Source organism: Mixophyes fleayi, chromosome 9 (genome assembly GCF_038048845.1).
Source record: "Mixophyes fleayi isolate aMixFle1 chromosome 9, aMixFle1.hap1, whole genome shotgun sequence".
NCBI lineage: Eukaryota > Metazoa > Chordata > Amphibia > Anura > Limnodynastidae > Mixophyes > Mixophyes fleayi.
Window position 1 is genome coordinate 23,497,025 of NC_134410.1, and position 19,780 is coordinate 23,516,804.

Sequence of the window (19,780 nt, forward strand, 5' to 3'; positions counted from 1 at the left end):
TGAAGGAGGGCACAGAGTGTGTGGATATGAAGGAGGGCACAGAGTGTGTGGATATGAAGGAGGGCACAGAGTGTGTGGATATGAAGGAGGGCACAGAGTATGTGGATGTAGGGAGCACAGAGTGTGTGGATGAAGGGGCACAGAGTGTGTGGATATGAAGGAGGGCACAGAGTGTGTGGATATAAAGGAGGGCACAGAGTGTGTGGATATAAAGGAGGGCACAGAGTGTGTGGATATGAAGGAGGGCACAGAGTGTGTGGATGCAGGGGCACAGAGAGTGTTGATATGAAGGAGGACACAGAGTGTGTGGATGAAGGGGGCACAGAGTGTGTGGATGCAGGGGCACAAAGTGTGTGGATATGAAGGAGGGCACAGAGTGTGTGGATGCAGGGGCACAGGGTGTGTGGATATGAAGGAGGGCACTGAATGTGTGGATGAATAGGGCACAGAGTGTGTGGATGCAGGGGCACAGAGTGTGTGGAGATGAAGTAGGGCACAGAGTGTGTGGAGATGAAGGAGGGCACAGAGTGTGTGGAGATGAAGGAGTGTACAGAGTGTGTGGAGATGAAGGAGGGCACAGTGTGAGTTAGCTGTAAATTATTCTTTGACAGAAATATAATTGAAAAAATTTTATAAAAATATTATTTTCCCTTGGATTTATGTGTATTTTTTTTGCTAAATAAGTATTTCTGTCATGACCTAAATACTTATTACGTTTTTTTGACCCAAATACTTATAAAACGGGGCAGCCCGGTAATTATTTTGGAGGGGTGCCTTTAAAAAATTATGGAGACTGTAAGGGTGCCGCGAACTGCAAAAGTTTGGGAACCACTGGTTTAGATTAATACATTACTTCATAAGCATGTGTCTAACTTCTGCTAAAAGAATAGAAATTAATATGTCAGCTAATATTGTTAACTCATTACATCCTAAGCATATAAGCATAACATAGCCTGTATTATTCAACTTCCATTCTGTATATATTGATTATCCATATCAAAGTCAAACATGCAGTCAATGTAACAATGTTGTGGCCGTGGTGATGCACATTAACATGATTTATGACTCCCTTTAGACTATTGACCAAGATGGGCCCATCATCGGCCATTTACAGTTCTTTAGACCTGGTTCATTTTTATCACAGAAATCTTTACAAGGTGGGTGGAATCCACTCCGTGTTGGAGAACCCAGTTAACCTCAAACATAGTACAGTGAATATCGGCAAGTTACATGATAGAGTTCTACCCTCTGGATGCAATCTCTTGTAGTATTGTGTTCTCAGCTGCCAATTGCTGGGAAGTGAGATGGAACTCATAGGCTGCACAGGGATGTGCCTATATAGCATACTTATCTACTCTCCCGGAATTCCCAGGAGGCTCCCAAATTTTGGGAAGTCCTCCCGTTCTCGCGGAAGAGTAGCCAAAGCTCCCGCATTCGCCGAAATTCAAGGAATTGAATGGAGGTGGAGGGACTTAATCAAGTCATTAAGCCCCACCGCTCGCTATTCAATGCTGTGAATTTTGGCAATTCATAGTGGGGGCGGGGTTATGGTGACGCGACGATGTCACCATGCCTCCCTCCTACACCTTGTCACATGACTTCTCCCCCGGATCTCACTGCAGAGAAATCTTAAAAGTTGGCAAGTATGCTATATAGTCCTGTAATCCCAAATATCTTATACATTATGTTATATTTTTAACACAAAAAGCAACATCAACATGTTTAAGAGGCACGTTCAAGCAGCAAATATATAGATTCACTTCTATGAAAAAGATTGCAGTATATAAAAATTAAACTGCAATAAAATAATTACCTATACTATTGGCCATCCTAAAATTGTGGCTCCAGAGTAAATTAACTATGTGCCCTAATGTACAGACAGATCTAGGCATGTTCATGGGCCGCTCCAAGTGCTGTGTGAAACAAGCAGCTGCTTGCAAAACTTGGAACAGTTTTTGTCTCTAGTAAGTTAATGCATTTCGCAACTTTTCAGTAATGGAAATCATTATTGGCTTCCTTTATAACGTGACTGTACATGTTAATAGCTAAAGGAAAAAATTACCTTGTTGTAACCACTATCTAATATGATCAGAAATATGCTCCTCTAATGACATATCCCATGCACTGAATATATATCAGGACTTGATTTAGAGATCATTCCTTTGTTCTCAGCTAAGACCACTGTTACCAAATCATAACATTGTACAAATCTGGAATGAGACTCCTCTGACTCGTGTGTCAAAAAACTCCATTGTAGACTAGGTACAATAACAGCTTATACTTAACTTACTATTATAACATATTCAACTGAATGTAGAGTACTCACAGTATCAGCTCTGGTATGTGTCATACAATTAGTGTACAACCCTCTCCCAAACACTCATACTGGTGACACGACAAGCTTAATTATGCTTTATTGATGATGACTTTTTGTGTCAGCATTTGCCACATGTGAGGTAGGGATTCATTGTTTAGGGAGTCTAATAGATCTGCCCCTTCCTTAAATCAGCCACTGCCACACAATATTGTTTAGTAGCTCTATTCATGACCAGGGGCAGGCTGGCAAATTTCAGCCCGGGGGCACACAGGCCGATGTGCGCTGACGTGGCCACATCGCGTGTCATGTGATGCGGCCGCCTGTGCGCTGACGCGGCCACATCGCGTGTCACGTGATGCGGCCGCCTGTGCGCTGCTGAAAATATACACCGCTTGCATCTACGATCATGACAGAATCAGATATAAAGGCTTATGTCCTTAAGTCAGAGTGAGTTGGTCTAATTAAGTGTTAAACTCTCTGAAGCCTGTGTCAGGTCTAGTGTTGTTAATTTACGCCAGAACAGTCAGAAACCTGCTACCACTTGCTGGGTACATATTTGCAGTACACTAATTACTGTGCTGTGTTCCTCTCCTCTGTGGTCATGTTGTTTTGTGCTCTTTCTGCACCCCTTACAAGAAAGGTTATACGTTGGAATATACCCTGTCTCCTCACCACTAACTACACTGAACCTGTAAATACTGTGATGTAGTCTAGTCTTGGTCGCAAGGACACTATTATGAAGTCCATCATGCAGCAGGTCAAAGAGCTCCAACGATCCCATGTAGAGACCTGCGGTTCAGATTCTATTGAATCTGACAGTTCAAGATTTTACCAATCTGAGTCAGAAGTTATGTTGACTTGTAATTTCCCCCTCACCTCAGATTTCCAATGATGTTATAATCTTGCTAGATTCTGCCATGTTTATATATACCACTTCTTCCTCTGGATGGTCGTTACTTTGTATTGGGACAGGGATGGGAGAGGATGCAGAGCCTGGAGTCCTAGCTGTATTCTCTCATCAGGGATGCAGTTTTTGACAACGTCTGCAAGGTTACAGAAAATGCCGCCAGTGAAATTCTCATCATTAAAATGGCCATAGTCAGATTGCTGGTTTTATAGGGGTAATGCCAGGACCTGCCGCCTGTATTATCTGGAACCCCTTATCCTAACCCTCACCCTAAACCTAACCCTTATCCTAACCCTAAGCCTTAGATTAGATTATACAGGCGGCAGGTCCTGGCATTGCCCTCTTAAAACCGGCAATCTGACTGCGGCCATTTTAAGTGATGAGAAACCCACTGGTGGCATTTTCTGCAGTCACAATTTATATCAGGCGTGTCGGACATGTTGTGTGGGTGTTTTATGGTAAGTCTGTATTTCCTCCATGTCGGGCATTTTTTAGTCGCTATACCTATTGTCAGAATTCCCATCATCGGAATAATGACTACCACCGCTGGTGTTGACTCACATAGACCCTAGGTAAAAAAAAAGGAAAAGTCACTTGGCATGTTTATTAATTGTTCTTATAACTGAAAGGCCAGTAAAGCAATGGATAACACATAGAAAAAGAGAAACTTGCCCTCACATAATGTAAAGTGATTGCAACAGAAGTACACAAGTTGCATACTAAATGACAATCGTATGAATTCAGTGCAAAAGTTTAACATGAAGATAAGCACAATTGCATGATGCTCATTAGAAGCCTAGGGCATTGTGTAGTGTTGGTTATAAGTCCTTTTTTATAGTAAAATATACATTTCCATTCTGTGCACCAAAGATGCGTATACCTACATCTGTATGCAGATTTAGCTATATCTTACAGTTATGACTCCTTACACTTAAAGAGGCAAAATGGCTGAGGGATGGGATGAGCGAGCACAGGCCAAGTACAGTAATGGTGGGTTCACATAATTTCGACTAAATCAGCGGAGTACATATCAGCAGACATACCTGGCAGCTGGTCCCCTGGTGCAAAATAAACATGCTACAGCTGATGATGATCAACAGCAGCATGAACCTTTGGAGTTAAAATAAAAATGTAAATACATTTTAAAAACTGTCCCCCACCATCATCATCATCATCACCATTATTTATTTGCAGTGGGGTCCCAATGCAAACCTGCAACTATCACCAGGCTATGACAGGCTGGGCTGGTCACAATATAACTGGGAAACCCTTAGCATGGGGCCACCTGTTATAGGGAGAAATAGCTCCACTAGGGGAATGTGCCTCTACCCCGTGCTGAAAGTACTAGGACTCCTCCTACTTCTAGTTGGTGGTTGTTGGGGTAATAATGTTTTTATTTTTAAAATGAGTGGCACTACTGGTCCCATAAAGCCCTGGCACACATAAACTGCTTGGAAATAATGGTGCTTGTAGGACTACAAGTGTCAGCATACCCATCGCTTCCAGAGCATAATAGCACTTGTAAAACTATGAGCACCAGCATGCCCTGTCATACACAGTATTATCTTGTTCTGTTTTTTTATCCAAACTTCAACCTATTTGGCTGGAGCAGGCTTCATTTTTTTTGAGAAAAAAACACTGTACGTTATGTCCCTGTATTAACTACAGGTAACTGTATAAAGTTACTGTTAAAATACAATATCCTCAGGGGCATTGCCTACTTATTGAAGTGCTCAGACGTCCATTGTCAAATCTCTCTCACATATCTATCAAAATTCCTATCAATAGGATCTCTCCCATAAATACGCCTAAATCACATATGGACTATTGAGTGCCAGGACACTTTGGGGATGAAAACCGGGTTTCAAGACTGACCTGACTATTAGCCTTGGGTCTATCTCCCTCTCCAATGGACCAGAGGCTTTTCTGCTAATCTTGGGTTGGCCAAATGACCAGATATTGGCTAGTAATGGGAACCTGACCCAATTCTGCTGCCCCTCAGACTCATCTATTTGGCTTGCATCATACAAAATCTGCCCGCCGGCAATCATTTGAAGTCTAAATCGCTGGCCCTTTAGTGTGGGGAGCCAACATCTTTCAGAGCCACATAAGCTATATACTCCCTTCATATCACGGAAGCCAGCAATGGAGACCCTTTAGATACCCTTCGCTATCAGAGTCCATCGAGAGACAATCATACACTCCTCCCCTCTGTCATCAGACCTTCTTCCCGACCTCACTGGAACTTACTCCGGATTCTAGAAGGAGATGTTCATTGCACAGTAAGCACTACTTTACAAGTGTGTTAGTGACAAATCTATATTCTCCCCCACTCCTGCACCTAGGTCTGTAGTGCATATCAATATTGTCTACACTTACCTAACATCTCTCAAGTTGTTTGCAGAACTCTACTAGCACACCTGCATGTACAACATTTTTGATAGCTGTACATTCCCAATTCATCAAGAATACAGCATACATATCTGCAATTGATTCACTTTGCTTTATGGCACAACATCATCACAAAGTGGCAGCTAGGTGGAACTTCATACACAGTCTATAACTGTACCTGCTCTATGTCATGCAACTGTATTTTCTTCACTGACTTTGCCAAATTACAATTTGCATTCTCTTCTAAATGTCATGTAAGGGCTATCCTAGTTTTTTGGATGTTACATCAGGAATCCAGTGAACAATACCTAAGATGAAAGGATGCATAGCCAGTCAGGACAGGAGACTGATCTGCCTTTAGCTCTTCCCCTCCTGTTCCTATTCTTCCCTTACCCACTACACCACCTCTTTCCTCACCTCCTGTTTCTCCTTTCTCCTCTGTTCCTACCCTCACCATTCCTCTGCAATTCCCCTTCCCTTCCCTGGGCCAGGTCTCCCATCATTTTAATATAGTGTGGGATCTAGCAGAAGCCACTAATGTAATGTGGGGGCTATCTATGTATTGTGTGGTGCTTTAGATATTAGTAATGTAACTGCTGTTTGGGGCTAATTATGAAATGTGGGTGCTAAAAATGTGATGTGGGGGCTATTCATGTATTGTAGCAGTGCATGGGTGTTATTATTTTATTATGGGGTCTCTATTAAATGTGGTGTCTATTAATGTAATGTGGGGTCATAGACCAATTGGACCCTACTAGCAGCTCTCGCCCTGTTGCAGTGTCCAATTTAGGAGTGGTCAGTGTGCTGAATATATGATGTTGCTCCATGATGTGAGTGGTTTGTACAAAGTACCTTTGACATCATCAATATTCTGAATTCCTCCCCACATGAAGCAGCAGAGGTGGGAGTTGCTGTGAAGACCAGTGACCCCCTTCATTGGATACTGCAGCAGGTAGGAACCTGTAGGGGGTGGGCTTGGGGCACTTGTCAAACAGGAGAATAGTGGAGGGCATACATGACAAGGGGTGGGGAGCGCATATGTCACATATGGGTCTCTCTTTTTGCATTTTTTTTAGCCAGTTCACAAAGATAGGAGCACTTTCAAACTTGTCCAATCTCCACAGCTTGTGGATATTGGACAAATATGTTTTGAGCACAGACAACACCTACTACTAAATCATCATACATATGGGATGCCTCAATCTGCCCTGATCAGCATGTCTTCCAGAACAATACTGTGTGCCTCCACAGAGTCTTCAAAGCCAGATGTAGTATAAAAAATGCTATTGCGCTGAGCCACTCTGCTCCATTGTAAATTACCTCCATTGATGACTGATATGGGTAACACAATCTGCATTAATGTTCATTCTAAATTAAGTAATCTGGAAAGTACAAAGTTAAAAGATCCATATGAGGACTGCACCCGGAAGGGCTGCATTCACAGTCTGCTGGATTTTCTTAGCAAGTCACATTTTTAACACTATAATTTCCAGATCACACAGCTAAAAGTAAACAGTGTGACTTATTTTGCTCTCCACAGGTCTAATTTTTACCTATGACATACAGAGGTGGAAGGAGCTCCGTCGGTTTTCTGTCTCCTGTTTGCGGGATTTTGGCTTTGGGAAAAGGAGCATTGAAGTTCGCATTCAGGAGGAGTCTTGTTGCCTTGTGGAAGAGTTAAAGAAGACCCAAGGTTAGTACAGAAGGAACACAACTAGACGGTACATGGGTAAAAAAAAGAAATTATTGTGTGCCAATTATCTGCATTTTGAGTAAAAATTCTTTAACTTTTGCCACTGTAATTGTATTTTGATTCAGCTGGCATAAAAGATCATTAGGACATTATTTTGTTCTTTTTCACTTCCATTACACATTTTCATCTCAGCAAAGGCTTTTCACTAGGTGCCAGCAAAGTGGTTACACTTCGAAAAGCATACTGCAGCACAATTACTATACTATTAAGCATGGTAAGGCAAATATCACTAGTTCAGGCCAATGCATTTTTCCTCTGCAACACGGTTCACCTGTCCATCTCCAGAACCAATGGTAAGAGATGTGAGTCTAGCCAATCAGTGGATACTGCTGGACATCAAGTTTAACCTCATTTATGTCTTAAATTAAATATGATATTGATGGAATAACAGGTCTGTATGAATTGTACAAAGCAAGGACGACCCCTGTAAATGTGTCTTGCCCAACCCCTTATCTCATTTAAATGATCCCATCCTATAAAATGAAATCTTGCTTCAGCACCTCACGGCAAAACTAGACATACTTGAGCGTATGATCCAAACTTAGCAAGCAGCATTCTAGACCTTCCCAGCTCCTCCATCAGTTAGTTCAAACTTTTGATTTTAGTTATACTTAAACATTTTTATCACATCGGCCCTTTAAAATGCCCATTTCCAAATTAAACAAACATCATTAGTCTTTCATTACTTCTGCATATTTCAACCCTTCCATTCTCTATTAGTAAGGTTCTCCACCTCTCAATTCTACCTTCCGCAAGTGTTGATGTAATGGCATGGTTATTAACGAAAGTGCTACAACAGGCCACAAATCTATTCTCAGTACAAAAATTTGCTGTAATTTCTCACATTTTAGATCATTAAAATAAGCAAGCAAAATTTGAGAAAGTTGAATCAGTTTGACGATGTTCAAGCTGGTTCTAGCAATTTTGAACTCTTCAAATGTCAAATTTTTGTTCAGAAATTTCTACTATTTCTAGTTATTAAGGAGGACCAAAGAATATTAAATAACATCAATCTTTTATTAAACATAACTCTGTTAGAACATTCTGGTAGAGGCCTTTTTTGGCAGCTGCTTTATCAATAATAAAAGTTTATCAATGTATATAGCTGACCTTCTTCCTGTAATAAACCAATGATATGTAAATCCATTTTGCACATTTAGATGACTACTTTATTGGTTACATGTCCTCATAAATCTTTTACTAAACACATTGCTATATTTACTGTCTCCCTTCTAGTGTTTTTCACCAAAGCCTTAATATCATCTAGGCAGGGATGTATATTTTTATTACCCTTGAATATGACACAAAAATGCTTCATATAGCAACAGTGTCTAAAGCACCATACTAAACTGTGTAAATAACTCAATGCGCCAACTTATCTTTTAGTAACATAACTATATTTGTGAGAAAAACAAACCTAAAAAAAGACAACAGTCCTAGAATAACTAAAGTGCATAAAAAGTGTACACAATGTAATAAAAAACCAATACAGTAGGCAGCTTCGCGCTTTTTGGCACTTCTGTTTTGTTTTTTACATAACTATATTTGTGTTGAGACTAGAGTTGCTTTATTTAGGACAAGGATTTTCAGTTTCTATCTTTGCTGAACTAATTTCATTTGTACACATTTTATTGCATTTTTTGTATTTACTTGTTGTAACAATATAATTGTTTTCCCTTTTCTATAGAACATTTTTACTACTTTCTTATCCTACCACATTGGTTTCTCTTTATTTATAAAAAAAAATGTCCAATTTGGCTTCCAATTAAATATTATTTGACCTCTGTTTTTATTTGAGATGATAAAATACAAGTATAATACTTCTCTGATGCTATTTAATTTTCCATGCTTTGTGTACTGAAGAACCTTTACAAAACATTTCACCAAAACAAAAGCCAAGTATTATCAAGTCATAGTCACTATACCCTATCTGGGTATTTACTTGTATATTTGATATGTTTGATATGTTATTATTGGAAAATACCAAGTCCAATACAACTCCCCCTCCAGTTGTCTTTTAAGGAAGACGATAATCTGCTTCCTTTGACAAAACATTAGTTTCAGTACTAATAATTATATCTGTGTAGTTGAAATCTCCCATAATGAAGACCTAGCTCATTCATTTACATTGATAAATAATTTTAGTGCATTTATATTCCCCTAAGGTCTGCAGGTTGCCATTTTCTTCTAAGTTATATTTTCTTAAGGTTTGTTTAAAAAAGCACATACATTTGGTTTAATAGGCTGTTCTTTCTATTACTGTACTAATAACTTATTTAATGCAATTTATATGATAGAATTGCAGTAACTGACAATATGGCATTGAGGTTTAAAGAATAGAACTTTTACATTTTATACATACTTTCTAGAATCATTCACTGACCCTCATCAGTATCTTAGCAGAGCCGTTTGCAACATTATCTTCTCCATCATGTTCGGAAATCGCCATGAGTATGAGGACAAGGACATAGGCACTGTTGTGTCTTGCATATATGAATCATTTGTGATTATCAGCTCAGCCTGGGGACAGGTAAAAATGAAACTATTTTATATAATATTTGCATATATGGCAAAAAACTGGTGCTTGCTTGAGATGCTAAGTACAGCCGGGTGTGTTACACTCGCACACTTTGACCTGATGCAGAGTTGGCATCTTCTGATTATGAAGACTGACATTAAATGTCTGTTTTAATAATAATAAAGTAATACCTCCTGCCCCATCTACCCTCCAGCACCAGCAGTCACAGTTTGGTAAGATAGATGCAAACCCTGTGCTGCAACAGCTTATGACAAAAGTTTTAGAGCTCACGTTCCTTTTTGTAGCATTGAAATTTCATAATGGTATTCCAAAGCCCTTAACCAGCAGATGATCCACACCTAAATAACTGTTGAACTACAGAGCCATTAGGTGATTGTGATTCCTGCTCCTTCTTACATGGATTCCTTTGTAAGTGCGAATTGGGTAAGGTCGCCTTTATGCTTACTAAAGCTGTACTTTCATCTCTCTACAAATGTTTAAATGTGCTACCATTAATTTCCATTTTCAGGTGTATGATATGTTTCCTGGACTGATGAGATTTATTCCTGGGCGTCACCATAAGATTTGTCATCTTCTAAGTAATCTCAAACAGTACGTAGATAAGAGAGTGCAAATGAACCAGAAAACTTTGGATCCTAATAATCCAAGAGATTATGTTGACGCTTTCCTGATTAAAATGGAAAAGGTAAATATAAATATGCACTGGAATGACCTCCCTCGCTCCATCCGTCTCGCTCCCAATCTGTGCTCCTTCAAACGGGCACTCAAAACTCACCTGTTCCTGAAAGCCTACCAACCATCCACTTAACCCCTCATCCACTCTGCTTGTTCTCCCTCCTCTCCCCTGGTCCCTTTTTCTCCATTGCATCACTGCCTCCCTTCGTGCCTGTTTTGTCTTCCCTCCCTTAGGATGTAAGCTCGTATGAGCAGGGCCCCTCTCCCCTCCTGTCCTCATACCGACTCTTCTGCTCCGCCCTCACTCCATATGTCTGCCCGGAGTTTCCGTAGCATTGGTACTTAGTGTTTATTGTTCTGTGATGTTTACCCTGTATGGTCTACTGTTCGTATTATGTAAGGCGCTGCGAAAACCCTGTGGCGCCCAACAAATAAATGATAATAATAATAATAATATGTCCTGGAGCACATCATCAAAATAAATTTCATGGGGTTCTGTGGGGGAATTAAATGAATAAAATGTAAAAGTTTTTGGGGGCCATTATATAGATGTAAATCACTATTCCATAACTTATAGCACCCAATGAACAGACAATGTAAAAAGAATAAAATAGACTTTAGAAAATGTGTATTTTAATCCCTGTCCAAAAAAGTGATTTGGTAAAGGTTTTTGTAAAAAGTATAGAGGCTAACGATGAGAGGAGATCACTTTAACAAGTAGCAGAATACTGAGGTTTTAATAGCAGGATAAAAGAAGTCTTGATTCCACTGTACATATCGCTAGTTAGACTCCCATAATGTTTTGCATGCGGTTTTGAAGACCTCACCTTCAGAAATATATTAATAAAATAGAGAAGAACCTTGATCCTTGGTGGACCCATAAAATGGTACAAGATCTATCTACTCTTATAAGAGAGAATTATATGCACTAATAGTAACTGTTTGTAGAACTCATATTAAATATTAAGGATCATATGGAGCAATTGGATGGGTTATTTGTTCCAAGATGTATGTTAAGCCTTCAAGAATACATCATAAAGGGCATAAAGTACTTAATATTTACAGTATGTTTGGGCACAGACAGAGATTAACTGAGAAAGATAATAGAGCTATTTCATGAATTCAATTCTATTCATCAATGCATTCTCTTTACCACCCCAGGAGAAAAGTAACTCAAAGAGTGAATTTAACATGAAGAATTTGCTGGCATCCACCATGCAAATCTTCTTTGCTGGGGTAGAGACCGTTGGCACAACACTTAACTATTCTCTTTTAATTCTCCTGAAATACCCTGATGTCCTTGGTGAGTGAGGTACTAAATTTCTTCTTTTTTCAAGTTTCCCATCATCTTTTTGATTACTAGTTAATAGTCATTTCAGAACAGTAGATAGAATTTTAATTACTGCATATTAATGCAGATCAACTAACCATAGTTTGGGGCAGATTCAATTCGGTTCGAGGTGACGCAATGTGTTTCTGGAAGAGTCCGCAGAGTTTACATAAATATCCACTAAGTTTCCTTCACATCCTATAGAGGTGAGCAGAAAAATGCAAATTGAAACAGCCCCTTTGAGTGGTTAATACACACTGAAGTTGATAAACAACTCTAGTGAGACCATGGACAAAACCCTGTGCTTTCCTTCAGCATAGTGTATGTACTATGTACTTAATGAGCATTCTCATAAAATCCTATTGTATTTCTACCAAACATTAAATTAACACCAAGTAAAGTGAGCACTTTTCAGAAAGTACAATTCATACATATTTTTTTAGAGTATCAGACAAAGCATATTTAATTATCTTTGGAAACGCACACTTAACATAACATCTGTATGTGAGAGGACGCACAGCTCGTACTTCTTCAGGTCCTTCTTGGTCCTTCCTGGGGTTCTCAATAAACTAGCAAAATTAATTGTAGGAAGTTTATCCATAGGAAATTATTATAGTATGTGGTTTTGTTAGAAAACTGAATTTACAATGAAAAATTATTTTTTAACATATTGCATTAAATTTAACACATTGACATTAAAAATAACTTTTTCTTACCTACAAAATGTCTTTTTAAATGACCTTCCCTGTTTTTAAAAAAATAAAAGATTTATATATAATTCTGGCTAAAATTAATTATCACTACAATATCATGACTATTTGTATGAATAAAAGCACAGGGGATATGTCTACTAGCCAGTACAACATTCATATAAAGCAAACTGAGTGATCCAGGTTCAGTGGGACAGCCGAATGAATGGATAACAACTGCAATCTTAGGCAAACAGAATTTTGTGCCCTGTCCAATCCGGTGCAATTAGATTTGGTTGCCAGTTTAGTTTAAAAATTACCAATCTAGAGTAATAAGTAGCAATAGGGAGATTTTCAAACAAAGCTCACATGGAGTTCTGCAGGGGTTTGAACCCAAGACCTCTGTGCTGTGGTTTGTCTCTTTCCATGCTCTGTGGAACAGTACATCATTGGGTTCCATAGCAACATTTGTGTAAGGGCAATGCAATGCTGCCAGACCATCCCTGACTCCCAGCTCTGTACTCAAAAGAGCAAGACATGGGACTTTCTGAGCATTCACAGTCTGGCAAATGCATCAAAAGAGGCCTCCACTCTACTCTTTTGAAAGCAGAAAGGAAGCCTCAGGGGGAGCAGGGTCCATGGATTGGGTGGATATTATCATTATTTTTGCTGTATTATTTTTCTGTTCTGCAGCAAAAGTGTATGAGGAAATTGACCACGTCATTGGCCGAAATCACAGCCCAACCATACAAGATAGGAACTACATGCCTTACACAGAAGCAATGATCCATGAAATGCAAAGATTCATAGACTTGATTCCGATGGGTGTGCCACGGAAAACATTAAAAGAGGTCAAGCTAAATGGATACACGTTACCAAAGGTACATGTCTCTAGATGGATGTAATTGTAAGATCTAATATACAATGCAAAGAAGGGTTCCAGCTGCACTGGTTATTGTTTTATGTGAATCATAGGCCTTACCCCTTATTTTGTGATTATTAGATATATGAATTAATTTCTATATGGGGGTGCAATTGTTCATAACCACGAAGTCAACAGCTATTTTGAAGAAGAGAAAAAGAGTGATGGCTATTTTCATGCGATGCACCAGGAAATTTTTACAAAATCTTAATACTCTGTACTGGTGCTCCTTATAATCAATTAATTGTGAGAATATTGGATATTAAAATAATAGCAAAAAAGAAGAATGAAAAAAGTGACTCAAATGCAACTGTAATATATCATCGGTTACAATATATGATTTATTGTAGTAATCAATCTCTATTATTTCTATCTGCACCCGTCTATTTTTCATTCAAATGATAAAACTTTTAAAATGAGCAAAACTTTTAATATTGTCTATTAGATTTACCCGTAAATCATTATCATCATCATCATCATCATGTTATTTATATAGCGCCACTAAATCCGCAGCGCTGTACTGAGAACTCATTCACATCAGTCCCTGCCCCATTGGAGCTTACAGTCTAAATTCCCTAACATACACAAAGACAGAGAGAGAGAGACTAAGGTCAATTCTGATAGCAGCCAATTAACCTGCTATTATGTTTTTGGAGTGTGGGAGGAAACCGGAGCACCCGGAGGAAACCCACGCAAAATACGGGGAGAACATACAAACTCCACACCGATAAGGCCAAGGTCGGGAATCAAACTCATAACCCCAGTGCTGTGAGGCAGAAGTGCTAAACACTAAGCCACCGTGCTGCTTTCAAAAATATTAATATAAAATGTATCAGATTTGCACCGTGATTGCATTGTAATTATTAAGGTAAATTGAATTCAAGGGTATGCTGCTCCATTCTCTCACAGTTATGCTGAAGGAGTAAAAATAATGTAACCAGCAATGAAATTGCTTTTATAAAATATGGAGTATATTGCACAGTATTATAACAATTGTGTTGAAAGGTCATTATATCTATATAGCAAGCAGCAAGTTTTACTGTAGTCTAGTTTGTCTAGTTTGTAATGAATTTCCATTTAGGTTTTCTTTTTCATTTAGTATGGGGCTTAGTTTCTAATATTTACAGAATATTTTGTTTTTGCAAATTAGTGTAATATAATGTTACACCTAACATGGTACAGTAAATTTTCTACAAAGCACACTTAGGGGCCTATTTATCAAGCCCTTAACCATGCAGAAACGACCTATTCCATATGGTTTAGGCATTTTTAAGTAAAGTGGCCAACAAATGCCTAACAAATGCCTAATTCAGGAGTTATCAGAGATATCTACTGCATTAGTCAAAGTACCGTACATTCCAGTAGTCCCCATAATATTCAATTGAGACTGCATTCTGGGCAAATTTATGAAGCTCCGAAAAGCTTAGCTTTTCGAACTTGACCCCTATGGCTAATGTCATCTTCAGATGACATTAGCCATCCAATCCTATGTGGAGAGCATCACAGGGATCTTTGGATCACTCTCCAGCAGCTCTCCTGCTCTCCCTTCCGTTATGTAAGGTAAATGACCTAGGTTGTGCATTCACAGCAAAGACTCCGGATCAGAACCCGGAGTTCTCTGTAGCAAAAATGTGATCACCGGGACAGCCTCCTATAGGACACGATGTCCCGACTTGACCTATAGATTGTAAGTTTTTGAGCAGGGCCCTCTTACCTCTATGTCTGTATGTATTACCCAGTATTGTTTTATTACTGTTTGTTCCCAATTGTAAAGTGCTACGGAATTTGCTGGCGCTGTATAAATAAATGTTGATGATAATGACAATGATGACTATATTAGTAAATTGCCCCGTTAGTTCATCTGTCACCACTGCGATGTCAGATAATAATTAATGGGGCAAAAAATGCAACTAATGGTAAATAGACCCTTTTTGTAAATCTTGCACAAGGGTTGAGGGGTAAATTTAAGAGTTGTCCACTGTCAATTTATTTACACAATTTTGGGAATAACTGATTTTGCTTTTCAGCTGAAATTCCACTGACAATACAGAACAAATGTTCAGACAATACACTAGAATTTGGCAAGTAAATAATTTTTATGTCAAAATGTGATCGTTCTAACTACTGGCCAAGCTTCTACTGCCAATATTCTGGCGGATTATAATTAGGTGTATGTACTATAGGGCATTTAACTATGCTCACACCATTTTATGTCCATAAGTTGCAAGTTGCAGAATTGAGTGGCTCTATACCCTTTAAAACAGCAAAACATCTGCATCACTTGCATCAAAATAGCTTTTCTAGGATTAGTGGTACAAAACATCTCTTTTTGTAAGAGGAACTTTTTTTTACAGTTTGCTGAAAATTTATTTTTATATTTAATTCCCCTGACATAAGATTTTTATAAATACACTGACACGTTGATTTCTTTGATATATTTTCTTTTCTTACTGTATGAAAGACTGAAGAGTTTGTGCAAGCCCTTCTTGGCAATGCGCAAGCATTGACTCTCTTTCAGATGTGGCAAGACATGTCCATTTTCCAGTTGTAGCATTTTAACATATATATTGGTTGATGTCACAATGAATTGTCTGTGTATTTCTATACCTAGATAGGTAATATCAATGTAATAATAAGTATAAAAATGTGTTTTGTTGGTCAGGGTGTAAAATCTGTAGGGAAAAATAGTGAAAATATAGTCTAGCTAGACAGTGCAATTTTACACCTGGGCAAAACCATTTTGCACTGCAGATTTACATTTGATAGGGGGGCGCATCCTTGTGGAACACTTAATTGCAGTTCTATCACTGCGATAAGTGGAGACAGGTTTTAAAGGTCTTATATGGTCCCTGGCCTTTTCGTATTTACAGATTTGAAGTTTTATCTACTCCCAATCACTTACTTAACTTACACCCTTTGTGGGGAATTCAATTGGCCTTGTTACTCGCGAAAGTATTGCGACCTGCGCACTAATACCATTTATATGATAATAGTGCGCATTATTACCGCCAGTACGGTAATCTGTAACTCTGATTTTTGCTCGCTGCTCAGCTAGCAGAAGTACGGGTTAAAATGACAGTATTAACAGTAATAATATTACCTTTACGTTATTCCAGGCCGATTTGAATTCCCCCCTTTGAGTGTTATTGTATTTACTCGAGAGGTCACAGAGGGAATATATCAGTCCTTTACTGACACTGGACTTACCTCCCCATGGACCCCCATAAAGAGGCATGGTAGAGAGACCTTGGGCTGGCCCTGGATGGCGAGGGATGGTTAGCAATCCAGAAACGTGTGGCTAAGGTGCCCATTAATGCGAATGTAAGGGAAACGGCTTATAAAGTGTACTTGAGATGTTACCTAGTTCCAACCAAGTTCCATCAAATTTTCCCAACCACGTCAAATAAGTGCTTGAGTGGCTGTGGTACTCAATTACATATATGGTGGGACTGCCCCATTATCCAATCATTCTGGGATCTGACCCTTCTCCACCAACTCAAAGCGATTCATCTCCCTAAGGACCCGCAAAATTTTTGCTCAACAAAGCCGCCCTATCTATAAGCAAACCGGCAGACTTTTTGATACAACAGGTTAGCCAGGCATATAAACTACTGATAGCCCGAGCTTGGAAAAAGGCGCTTTCTTCTACCAAGCAGGAGTTGATAAATAGACTATGGCACATTTCATCCATTGAGTACATCACAGCCCTCCTTAACGACACACTTCTCAAATTTCACAAGACATGGACCCCATGTTACAGAATTCATGGCTCTCACCGTCAATCCTTGTAAACAAGGATTCCCACCTCTTCCTTCCCCCCACCGATCCATCCCCCTTCTTTTTTTAGCCCCACCCTTGCACATTTTTCCTATTTTGTTTCTTCTTGTCCTTTTCATATCCCTTTATCTTTCACAGCATTATTGAAAACCCACTTTGTCATAGCTAATTCTCTTGTCAAGACGTATAGAAGAACCAATTTTACACTGTAATGTATTATTCATCGGCTATGTTTATACAATGCGGTTTATTGACCAAAGTGTGAAAAAAAAGAGATTTAAAAAAGAAAAAGCATCACAAAAAAAATAATATTTTACGGCATATTAAATAGTACACGACTTGCTTTTTATTTCCATAATGTTAAACAGGTAGAGAGAGCATTTAGTAATGAGAGCTCCTTATTTGAGAAGCTTTCGGACCAAGAGAGCTGTGAGTTACAGAAAAAGCTGGGCCAGAGAGAGCATAGTGTACACTGAAAAGCCCAAATCTGCTTTATAGTCCTGCTATCAACTTGTTAAATTACATGCTCTCTCCCTGGCAATCAGGGGAATAGAGGAATCCCATCTTATTATATAGTGCATAATACACTATCTGATAAGCACATAAAAATAAAATGTAGAAGCTTTAGGTATGTTTTATTTAAGTTATGTTTAGTTATTTCTATTTTCTAAAACTAATTCATTTATTCATACATATTTTTGTGAAGTATTTTTGTTGCTCTCACAGTGGAATTTTTGATGTCTCCAGGATACTAATATTTATCCAATGCTGACCTCTGTGCTGAAAGATCCGACCTGTTTTAAGTATCCCACAGAATTCAACCCCGAAAATTTTCTCAACGAGAGGGGAGAATTTCAGAAGAATAATGCCTTCATGCCTCTAGCTGCAGGTACATAACACCATATCTATAAGACTTATAGAGTATATGTCACTTTCAGGTAAATTAATTTTACATGGTGCAGGGCCAGGTTACTGAAAACTTTATGGAGACCCAAAAGCAACTAATTTGTTGGAGCCTCTGCCACTAAAACTTAATTATATACTTGTGTCCATATATATAACATGTTAATCATATTTGTGCTTGTTTTCCCAATCTCTGCAGAGTTGAAGTTTTTTAAAATGTAAAATTAAGTCAATTCATTGAAAGTAAATTAGTCCTCATTAGTTAGTAGAAATATAGTTCCTGCCTTCTGCGCCATCACTGACCTGAATCAGCCCACTTATGCGCAGGTCAGAAAAATACAACACGACTGCCTGCAAGTAATGCAACCCAGGCTTGTCACAGTGTCAACAGAGAGAGCAAGTGTCTGATTGATATAGTACAGTGTCAGTGTCAAACTTGCAGTTAGATTTAATGTTGGTTAATGAGCCCAAATACATCTAATTGGCTGTCATGGATTACATGATCCTGTCTGCACTTATAAAATGTCCCTCTATATATGAAAACATGAAGTTTTTGACCTAATGATGATTTAATATATTTTAGCTCTTGCTTCCATAATTGCCAGAAGTTATTATAGTACTATGTGTGATACTTATTGTTTCATACCGTGTTCTCACACTTCTTAGGAAAGAGAATCTGCCTCGGAGAGTCTTTAGTACGAATGGAACTATTCCTCTTCCTTACCACCATCCTGCAAAATTTTAACTTGAAGTCCCCTGTTCCAGTGGAAGAACTGGACATAACACCAAATGTATCTGGACTGGCAAACTTTCCCAAACCATACAAGATTGCCTTTATTCCACGTTAATTGTTAAAATGGGCTTAGAACATTCAGGTGTCTCTTAACTCATTTTGGGTGCAAGTGTTTATTAGTGGAGAATTTAGCTTGTGCTTATTTGTGTTGTGAGTTTCACTTTCTTCATTTGTAGCACTTCATCCATATAATAATCAATTATACTTTCTGGATTATCTGTATCATTAGTAATATATGAACAACTTTGCATTCCATATTTTAAATGTAATGTCACACAATAACCACCTCTTTAGGCAGTAAGATAATTCCACACTAACAAATATTGTATCATTTCGGTCCTAAAAACTTGTTGTTCTTTTGCAACATATCGGAAAATTTTGTCATAAATATTAGTTATATTATCAATTAATTTAGCTAGAACTTCGATAAACCAAATTCAAATTACTTTGTGACATATTTGATAAATCTAATCCAACTAATACTTGAAAACCTGTCTATTCATTAATATGTTGTTGTGTTGTGTGCACATTACTCCTCCTTTTCCGGACTACAGATTTAGTTATAGTGGGCCTGATTCATCAACGCATGTATTTGCCGATCTTGAGATTATCTTCCGCAAAAATCACTTTGCGCGTGCCCAGAACCAGCAGATGTGGCCGTGAATGCAGCCCTGTTCTGTATGCTAGTGCACACAAAGGACACTTACTACAGCGTCCGAGTTTGGGGAGTGAACTGGGCAGGGAAGGGGTGGTTTGCTGTAGTGAATATACAGTAGGGGCGTGC

The 19,780-nt window shown here is 38.7% G+C and overlaps 1 protein-coding gene across 1 annotated transcript in view; it reads left to right on the top strand.

Annotated features, from left to right (window-relative positions):
- The window catches only part of LOC142102223 (cytochrome P450 2G1-like), a 30,235-nt gene extending 10,749 nt beyond the window's left edge, over positions 1–19,486 (top strand). Inside the window, exons 3-9 of the mRNA XM_075186941.1 lie at positions 7,156–7,308; positions 9,738–9,898; positions 10,416–10,592; positions 11,744–11,885; positions 13,295–13,482; positions 18,048–18,189; positions 18,870–19,486. Of these exons, the coding sequence (XP_075043042.1) occupies positions 7,156–7,308; positions 9,738–9,898; positions 10,416–10,592; positions 11,744–11,885; positions 13,295–13,482; positions 18,048–18,189; positions 18,870–19,051 (1,145 nt within the window). The 3' untranslated portion in view covers positions 19,052–19,486. The remainder of the gene's footprint in view (positions 1–7,155; positions 7,309–9,737; positions 9,899–10,415; positions 10,593–11,743; positions 11,886–13,294; positions 13,483–18,047; positions 18,190–18,869) is intronic.
- The last annotated feature ends 294 nt before the right edge of the window (positions 19,487–19,780 follow it).